We start from the raw sequence: 9,501 nt of genomic DNA on the forward strand, positions 1-9,501 counted from the left end.
ACAGCAAATTAACTGTCCCTAAACACTGCAAAAAGAGGATGGATCCAATTGGATGGCCCCTGAGATAGACAAAACTCAACACCCAACACAAAACACAGTCCTCTCACCTGCTGGTCAGCAAACAACAGAGCACAACACACACCAGCATCCAGGACTCGTGCAAAAAAAGAAGAAAAAGAAATTGCTAGATGGTGTTTCTCAGAAACACAGAAGCACAAGCCAACTGGAAGATAGCTGCAATTATTCTTGAAAACAATGTCCTTTGTTATCTTGATGTGGCCAGTGTTGAGCGAAGCAAACAAAGTCAACCCGATTTTCTTACATTCAGATTAATCTGCAAGGCACAAAGTAATAAAGGTATGATTTTTATTAATAAACTGAGTGTTAGCAGCTGTCAGAAGAATGAATGTGTCACACACAGAGGTAAACTCCCACAGCAAAACTAGATGTAACATTTCCTATCTGTGTTTCATCCTCACAGGAAAAGCCTTTCTTCGCAAGATCTCCTGGAAGAGAGATGGTAAGAGACATGAAAACTGAAGGATCCGAGCACAGCTCTCCAGTAGCTCCCTCTGTACGTAGATGGTCGCAGAGACAAAAGGTCAAGTCCACTTTTGGAGGGAGCTTGGTGATGTTTACCACTAACGTTACACCACCTTCAGGTAAGTCTGCTCGCTTTCACATCCTTACAAAAGTGCATGAAATGGATCAGCATCCGCTTCTTTGGTTGACTGTTGCTTTTACTCTGAGGTCAAGTGATACAGGCTTTGCTGGTGATCTTCTCTACTCTATTGCTGTGGGTTTTTAAAATTACTATTTTTCCGCTTCAAAACATGCAACTTTGGCACTGTTTTCCCATTTCCAACAATGCAGTGAAATCCCGGTCTCATTTGGATGACAATAAGATGAACCACACTGCATTCTGAAGAGTACAAAACATGCTTGCTCTCTCCTTGGTTCTTGTGCACGGGGACACTAACACCAATTCAGTTCAAAGGAGAAATTTCCTCCAGTGACTCTTGTCCCCATGTCTTCCTTCATCTTCCATTATTTTGTTGTTGTGTTGCTGTTATTAGTAGTATTAGAAACAGTATTGTTGTTAATGAAGAGTCTAATGTCATCAAAGAAAGTTTGCAGAATCCTTTCTAATCCGGTTTTGAATTGCAAACTCAAAAGCAAAGATCTTGAATTCTGGATTCCTGGCTCTCCAAGACATAGGCAAAGAAAATGTGTTTCTTTGTCTTTTTCCACATGACACTTATGTCCAGGCACACAGCACTATAAGCAAGCAGGAGCTTTGCTGCCCAGCATTCCGGCTTTGCAAAAGCTAGAATAAACCACAACTTTTCTGCTTGCTTGTTTAAGTTCCAAGAACTCATATGAGGAGTTACAATTTAGTCAGTGTAATTATGATCAGTTCTGCATCTGTGTGCATACGTGCTGCTCTCTAGTGGTCATATTCTCCAGATCTTCCTTCCAAAGGCTTTCAATTGTGCTTTTCAATTTAATTAATCGCTAACTACAGACCCAGTTCTAACCAGCTTGGTTCCTGTTCTTTCTTCCAAGATGTCTGTGCTCCAAGGCTCCCGCTGTTGTTCAGGGGGTCTGTCTTGCGTGACAGGAACACATGTCCCAGCAACGTTGCTGTACAGGTGTCCTAGCAACGTTAATGAACAAGAATTATCCCTCAGAAGGCTATGCAGGACCAGCGGAAAAGTGCTGGGAGCCTTCTCCGTGCTGGTGCCGCCTTCTGCCTTTGGTGTCTCAGCTTCTGGATGGTCTCAGATGCCATAGAACAGACTGTCAGATGGGGGTCATCTTCCAAAGGCTGAAGGGCTGCAACAGAAGGAAACAGAGCAGAGATGGGACCCCCAGTCTACAGAGAGCCACCAGCTTCCACTCTGGGCCTTGCCAGCCCCACTCCTTGCTTTTCCTGGCCAGGAGGAGCACGGGAGACTGACGGGTCAGTGGAAGACACTGCTCAGGACTGCCATGAATGCTCCTCTGCCCCTGCAGCATTTCCTTGCAGCAGGGCAAAGCACAGCTGCATGCTGCCCAGCTCTGCCCCCAGCCCCAACACACACAGCACTGCCCTCACTCACCACTGCAGAGTTCATTCAGCATCTCCTCACTCTGCTCCCTGGCGTGCTTCCCAATCAGCCCTAGGGAAAGAGCTCTGTCAGACACCCACTCCCCAACATGCTGCCAGAAGCTCAGACCCCAACCCCGCCAGCCCAGCTGCTTCCCCTTCCATGCTGCAGGCAGGGACGGCACCTGAGGGGGGACCTGAGCAAGGCACCCACTGTGGCTACCGGCATGGGCAGGCTGTACCTGGGGGCTTCAGGGCTGTGCCTTCCTGCCAGGGCAGGGCCCAAAGAGGGACGCAGGGGTTGGGCTCACCAATGAATCTGACAGCCTCGCATCGCAAGGAGGCCTGAGAATCCTCCAGGTATGGCAGGCTCTGCTGCAGGTACCCTTCCACTCCCTTTCTGTCCTGCTGCAGCTGAAGAAGAGAACAAGAGCATGGGGCTTGCAGAGCAGCCACAGCTGCTGCTGCAACCCCTCCTCCAGCATCCCCTTTCCCCCAGCAAAAAGGTGGGGGCTGTGAGATTGTCCTCACCAAACACTTCATGATCCCCACTGTGTTCTTCTGCTGGGTCTGCTGCTTGAGCTCCTTCCACTTCAGGAACTTTGCACAGGACACAAGGGCTTCCCCAGATGCCTGCAGAACAACAGATGCAGGGACATGGCACCACACACACAGACACACATCCCAGTGTCTGAATGCTTGCTGAACTTGCTCTCAATTGCACATCACAGCTGAACTGTCAGCACACCACTGCCTGCACACTGCTCAGCTCTGAAATTCGTACCTGTGCTACGCTCAGGGTCTCGTCACTCATGTGAAAGAGCAGAGGGAGCAGGGCCCTGCGCACGATCTTCTTCATGCTTCCCTTCTGAGACCACAGCACAGCATCCATCACATCCATGAAGAGGCGGATGGAACCTTCTCGCACTTCAGATGATGCCTGAGGGAGAACAGGAGGACCTCAGACCTCAGCAGCACACTCTCACTGCCCATGGTGAGCATGAGTGTAGGCTGAGCCCCAGCACAGGGGCCTGACATCACCAAGAACAACCAAGCTGCACTAGCAGGGACACGGCCAGCAGTGCTACAGAGCCCACAGGACATGTCATTCCTGAGAGCCCAGAGAAGGAAAGAAAGGAGAAGACGCTCCTGTCAAGCACCCACCCGCAGAGCTCAGCCTCCCACAACAGACTTACGTGATTAAAAAGAGGCAGGATCTTCTCAGCCAGCTCCAGAGCAAACGGACTGGCATGCCTCTTCCCCAGATGGTGCATTGCATTCCTGAAGATATTCAGCACCTTCACAGTAATGGCTGTGTTGGCAAACAGCAGGTTCTCCATGACGCCTGGAAGCAGGGCCCGGATTTCAATTGCCTGTACAAAACACACAATTTCCTTTCCATCAGGAGGACAGATGCCAAGGCACAGTGTTGCCCATTGCCCCAGCGCCAGGCTGTCAACATGAGGCCTTCGTTTGACAAGGTCCTGCTCACCGTCTCAGGTCTATCAGACAGCAGCACGAGACGTCTGAGCACCAGCCAGAGCACTGGCAGGCTTTCCACATTCAGAAGCTTCTGGAGCAGTGCTGGCTTACACAGCTCCTTCACCAGCTCTTCAGTGGGAGGCATCGCCTGAAACCAACACAGCAGTGAGAGGCAGGCAGAGGCAGCAGGACATCCTGCACCCTGCAGCTCCTGGCTGCTCTGGCAGCTCAAGGCAGGGCACTAGGGAGACACAGCCCAGCCTGAGCTACCAGTGCTCTGTAGGAGAGCACGGTGCATTGTCCAGTAACTCACAGTCAAGCGAAGGAGGCCCAACTCCTCTGTGCTGATGCTCAATATCTCACACAGCTGTTGGTCCTGTAGAACACTGCTGAGCTCATCCCAGATCCGCTTGGATGCTTCCAGCAGGGTCAGCACACTCTTCAGTATGTCCAGGGTAGTGCTATAAACAGAGAGCAATGCTGCGTCAGCAGGGCTGCCTTAGCCACAGCACCATGGCTCAGGCAGGAGCCTGATGGGGGGCTCTGGGCTGCCATGGTTGGTATTGGCTGCTGCAGCCCTGAGCTGCCCACCAGCACTGGAAAGCACAGTGGGATGGAGGGCCTGCTCCTTGGGATGTCCTGCAGCTTTCCTTGGCTCTGGCAGCCAGACCATTTCTGAGCCCTGCTCTTCACATGGAACAAATGTGTGGGGCTGTCTGGGCTGATACCTGTCATTCTGTGGGAGGTCGGTCAACACACTCCTCAGCACATCCCTGGGAAACTGGACGGTCAGCATATCCAGCACTGAGAGCAGGATCTGCTGAACTGATGTGCTCTGGATCTTCAGGTTGGCGTGGATGAATCCCAGAATCTCTGGCACCTGTTGTGAGAACACAGGGAGACTGCTGCTGCCACTGGACTGCAGCCATTTGCCTCCCAGGCTGTGTTATTACTGCCCTTCCCACAGCTCATTGCTGCCTTCAAATGGCTTCAGTTCCCAAGAGCTGTGGCGGGCAGGGTTGCCTCACTCTGCTTACATCCATCAGCCAGGTGCCAGGGTTTCTCCGAAGCACATCCAGCATAGTCTCAGCCCACTTCTTCTCATCAAAACCATAGTCCCCAATGATCTTCTCCAGGGTTACAAGGTTACAAAAGTTGGGAGTTAATAACGACCAAAGAGGTTCCTGTTCCTACACCTCATCCTCTCACCCCAACTCCTGGGTGATGCCCACAGGCTTCAAGTCAGCTCTCAAATCCATTGAACTCCAGTCTCAGAACTCCATCAAAAAGGATGTCACACATGTGACACTTACATACATTTTGCATCAGAAACAGTGACGCCAGCAGGAGCAGAGAGGTGACTGTCCCTCTGTACTTAGCACTGGTGAGGCCACAACTCTAATTCTGTGTCCAGTTTGTGGCCCCTCACTGAGAAAAAGACACTGAGGCATTGGAACGTGTTCAAAGAAGGGCAACAAAGCTGGTGAGGGGTCTGGAGCACAATGGGGCCATATGAGGAGAGGCTGCAGGAGATGGGAATGTCCAGCCTGGAGAAGAGGTGGCTCAGGGGAAACCTCATTGCTCTCTATAACTTCCTGAAGGGAGGTTGCAGTGAGCTGGGGGTCGGCCTCTTCTCTCATGTCATTACTGATAGAACTAGAGGGAATGTTTTCAAGCTGCGGCAGGAGAGGTTCAGGCTGGACATTAGGAAATATTACTTCTCAGAAAGGGTGGCCAGGCACTGGAATGGACTGCCCAGGGAGGTGGTGGAGTCACCCACCCTGGGGGTGTTCAAGGAACGTCTGCAGAAATCCCTGCTGAAATCCTGACCTCTGCCACAGGTGGCTGAGTGACACAAAAGCTGTGTCCTTGGTTCCCGGCCTTACCTTCACATGCTGTTCATCTTGCTCTGCAGCTCCTGTTCTGAATAATCTTCTTATATTCCCATGTGATGTACCCTGAAATACATCATTTAGTGAGTCTGAACAAAACCTAAGACATTAATTGGAACTGTGAAGAAATGTTTTTTGCACTTTACTTGGAGGATGTTACATGCTATACCTTCTTTTCTCAATTGTAACACATGATTTTTTATAAAAAGAAACATAGCAAGTCAGCTCTTCAGTGTGCATATTGATGAAACTTGGTGAAATACAACTTTAGAAAAAGGTAATTTGAAAATTTAAATATTCTTATCAGAATCTCTGCTATTAGTTACCGTTCCAATGTTCTGATTTGATGATGATTCTCTCAGAGCTGTTTTGTCACTCCCCACCTCAAATGCACTTCAAGTGCTTTAGGAGCATCACTGGAATTTCGAATAAACTCGATATATTTTAGCAAAGCTGCTACAGATGCATGACTGAAGTACTTTGGAAAAATATAATCTTGATTGAATGCTGAACAGTGTTATTTAATTATATTCCAGGTAATTAAATTAATTAAACCAAGGGAATCACCTCCCAGTCAGTCAGCTCCCAGCACGGAAATCGCTTCCCTGCCAAGCAGATGTAACCAACACAAGCTGCTACATCACTCTAGGGCCCCACTGAGTCTTCCCAAGGGGTCTCCAAAGGCTTCCCTGTTGACTTCTGGGAACCTGGGAACACTCACATGGAAGCCAGTGCCCCCTAATGTGCCCCAGAGGTTTCTCAGGGCCCTGCAATTAGCTCTACAGACATCCAGACATGCCCCAGAGCAAGTATGTGTGCTGTAGGGAGCCCAAGAGACATTCCAGAGTATGCTAGTACTCCTCAGTGCGCTCAAGGGTTCTTCACCTGTCTCTAATTATGCCCTATTGGACTTTGTTTTCTCTTCTGGAGCCTTCCTTACTTCTCAGCTTTGCTTTCTCATGCCATTTATCTCGCTCCACAGCTACTGCTCAGAATATTCTTTCTTGCATTCCCACATTCCAACAGAATCACAGAATTGTAGGGGTTGGAAGGGACCTCTAGAGATCATTGAGTCCAACCCCCCTGCCAAAGCAGGTTCCCTACACCACGTTGCACAGGTAGGTGTCCAGGCGTGTCTTGAATATCTCCAGAGAAGGAGACTCCACCACCTCCCTGGGAAGCCTGTTCCAGTGCTCTGTCACCCTCACTGTAAAGAGGTTCTTGCACACATTCGTGCGGAACTTCCTATGCAGAAGTTTCACCCCATTACCCCTAGTCCTGTCCCCACGCACTACTGAAAAGAGACCAGCCGTGCCACTATGGCCCCCACACCTCAGGTATTTATAAACCTGGATCAAATCCCCTCTCAGCACCGCCAACGACAACCCTCTGCACTCTGCCAGTCAGACAGTTCTTGACCCAATTCACTGTACACTCATCTATTCCATGCTTCCTCAGCTTTGTTATAAGGATGTCATGGGGGACAATATCAAAAGCCTTTCTGAAATCAAGGTAGACTACATCTGCCACTCTCCCCCTATCCACCCAGCCAGTGACATCTTCATAAAAGGCCACCAGGTTGGTCAAGCATGACCTCCCCTTGGTGAACCCATGCTGAGTACTCCTGATAACCTGCTTTACTCCCAGTTCTCTGGAGATGGCATCCAGCACAAGCTGTTCCATCACCTTCCCTGGGACAGAGGTGAGGCTGACTGGCCTATAGTTACCTGGGTCCTCCTTCTTGCCATTTTTTAAAGACCGGAGTGACACTGGTCATCCTCCAGTCTTCAGACACCTCCCCAGTTTCCAAGGCCTCTGAATGACTACAGAGAGCGGCTCAGCAATGACCTCCACCAGCTCTCTCAGCACCCGTGGATGCACCCCATCAGGTCCCATGGATTTATGGATCTTAATGTTTCCTAGGCACTCACGGACCACCTCTTCCCTGACTAAAGGGAAATCTCCCATTCCCCAGACTCTCTCATTAACCTCCAGGTTCTGGGATTCCTCAGGGAATGCCTTTTCACTAAAGACAGAAGCAAAGAAAGCATACAGTATTTCCGCCTTCTCAGCATCCTCTGTTACCAGGACCCCTTCCTCTGTTACCGACCCCTCCAACCCCCCCTTGTTTTTTGTTTATTAGCAAACTGCTAACATACTACACAATAATAGCACTAATTACATAAATAACATCATCATGCCAGCATCCCGACCACCTGCTTTAGAGATTTATCCTTCATTTTGTGTAACACTTCAAACACTGCAAAGAAACAAAGCAAGTGCAGAAACAGGACACCACTTCCCTCAGGATTTTACAGTCTCATTCATGTCTGACAGATGGAGGCCCTGACAACAAGAGCTGTGTCTGTCCATAACAAGGACTCACCTCTGCAGGTGCAGGGGCAGCTCTCAGAGAAGCCTTCTTCATTTCTGCTTTCTTCTCTTTTTGTCTTTTGTCTGGGAGCTGGTGTCAATCTGCCTGAGGGAAGGGAGGCCCCTTCAGAGGGATCTAGATAAGCTGGATCAACCTCACTGGGCTGAGGTGAATGGGATGTGGTACACCCAGGCCAAGTGCCAGGTCCTGCACTTTGGCCACAATAACCCCATGCAGCGCTATAGGCCTGGGGCTGAGTGGCTGCAGGACTGTGCAGAGGAAATGGACCTGGGGCTGTTGGTCGATGCTCAGCTGAACATGAGCCAACAGTGTGCCCAGGTGGCCAAGAAGGCCCACGGCATCCTGGCCTGTCTAAGAAATAGTGTGGCCAGCAGGAGCAGAGAGGTAATCATCCCCTTGGACTCAACACTGGAGAGGCTGTGCCTCAAGTCTTATGTTCAGTTTTGGGCTCCTCGCTACAAGAAAGTCATTGAGGCACTGGAACTTGTATGTGGAAGTCTGTCCCTTGAGCAGCTCCCATTCATCATCAGCTCCCATTCTGAACCCCACTGTGCAAAACTTCTAACTTCTACTGCAGATGGCTGCAGTCACCAAAGCTCAGCCCACTATCCAGGTATCAGCCTTCTCCCTTCTGTTTTCCATCTTAGCCCATAGTTTTGCTCCCAAAAATGGAACTGCACTCCAACAGTCAAAACACAAACTAATACATCACTTTCACTGCTCCTTCCTGCACCCCCAAATTAATGGTTACCTGACATCCCCTACAGCACAGCACCTGCTCAAAAGTATCATTCAAACTCTATTCTTTCATACTTCTTGATAGAGGACAGTAAAAACTCCCTTCTGCATGGCACTAAGGACAGTCTGTCCCCATCACATCCCTCTGTGTGCTGAAAGCTGCCATTGGATCTCTTGCAGCCTGCTGGCTGCTGCTCACAAACACAGGGAACTGCACCACACTGATTCTAAAGAGAGAAAGGAAGAAATGCTGGTGGGAATGGGCACCCAAGGATTGCAGAGATGCTCCAGATTGTGCCAGAGATGGAATCTCAGAGTGCTGGGACATGATTGATCACTAAGGAAAACACTTGGAAGCACATTCAATCTGCAGAAGCTGTAATTACTGGGCACAGTCAGCTTTCCTATGGCTCAGCTGGAGTAGGAGGGTGCTCTCACACATCTGCTCAGGGGCTTCAGCTGAGACACTTGCACAATGCTGGGATCATTCTGATGGAAACTATGTCTTCAGATACCATGGTTAAATCCATCCAAAATGATCAAGCAGAGCCTTAGCTCTTGAGCAGCACTTCTTCCCCACCCTTCACTACTCCAAGCAGCTCCAACAAACTTCTCAGAAGAAATCCAGGCCAGCACAGACCTGGAAGACCAGAACCATGTGCAGCCTGTGGGATGGCAGTGCCCACTCCTTGCTTCCACCCTGCTCCAGCAGGTTAAGGAGTCTGAGCATCACTGGCCTTTGACAGCTCAAGACTTTCAGCACCTCATGCCAACATTTCTCACTAAGATACACCTCAGGCATTGAATTCTCTTCTCACTACCTCCTCCCAGTCCTTCCCTAGGAACAGAAACCATTCAGATTCTACAGCAAACTACAGCATCTGCACTGCAAGAGCACACTGAAC

The 9,501-nt window shown here is 49.8% G+C and overlaps 1 protein-coding gene across 1 annotated transcript; it reads right to left on the reverse strand.

Annotated features, from left to right (window-relative positions):
- Positions 1-352: 352 nt before the first annotated feature.
- LOC107306617 (maestro heat-like repeat-containing protein family member 7) lies at positions 353-4,711 on the reverse strand. Its single transcript, XM_085531740.1, has 10 exons — positions 4,609-4,711; positions 4,300-4,451; positions 3,885-4,032; positions 3,582-3,719; positions 3,286-3,462; positions 2,874-3,029; positions 2,621-2,722; positions 2,401-2,503; positions 2,103-2,162; positions 353-1,836 (listed from the first exon to the last, which is right to left on the reverse strand). Exons 1-10 carry the CDS (start codon positions 4,651-4,653, stop codon positions 1,688-1,690), a joined length of 1,230 nt encoding a protein of 409 aa, XP_085387866.1. The 5' UTR covers positions 4,654-4,711; the 3' UTR covers positions 353-1,687.
- Between the last annotated feature and the right edge of the window lie 4,790 nt (positions 4,712-9,501).

This window comes from Coturnix japonica, unplaced genomic scaffold (genome assembly GCF_054131305.1).
Source record: "Coturnix japonica strain WE unplaced genomic scaffold, WE-NBRP24 Scf044, whole genome shotgun sequence".
Taxonomy (NCBI): Eukaryota; Metazoa; Chordata; class Aves; order Galliformes; family Phasianidae; genus Coturnix; species Coturnix japonica.

Excerpts from the sequence above, each read along its gene's own strand:
- LOC107306617 (XM_085531740.1), bottom strand. The coding sequence starts at position 4,653 with ATGCTGGATGTGCTTCGGAGAAACCCTGGCACCTGGCTGATGGAT. Across the intron at positions 2,723-2,873 it reads AGACCCTGAGCGTAGCACAG|GCATCTGGGGAAGCCCTTGT; the intron begins GTACGAATTTCA and ends GTTGTTCTGCAG. Across the intron at positions 2,163-2,400 it reads CGAGGCTGTCAGATTCATTG|GGCTGATTGGGAAGCACGCC; the intron begins GTGAGCCCAACC and ends CTCTTTCCCTAG.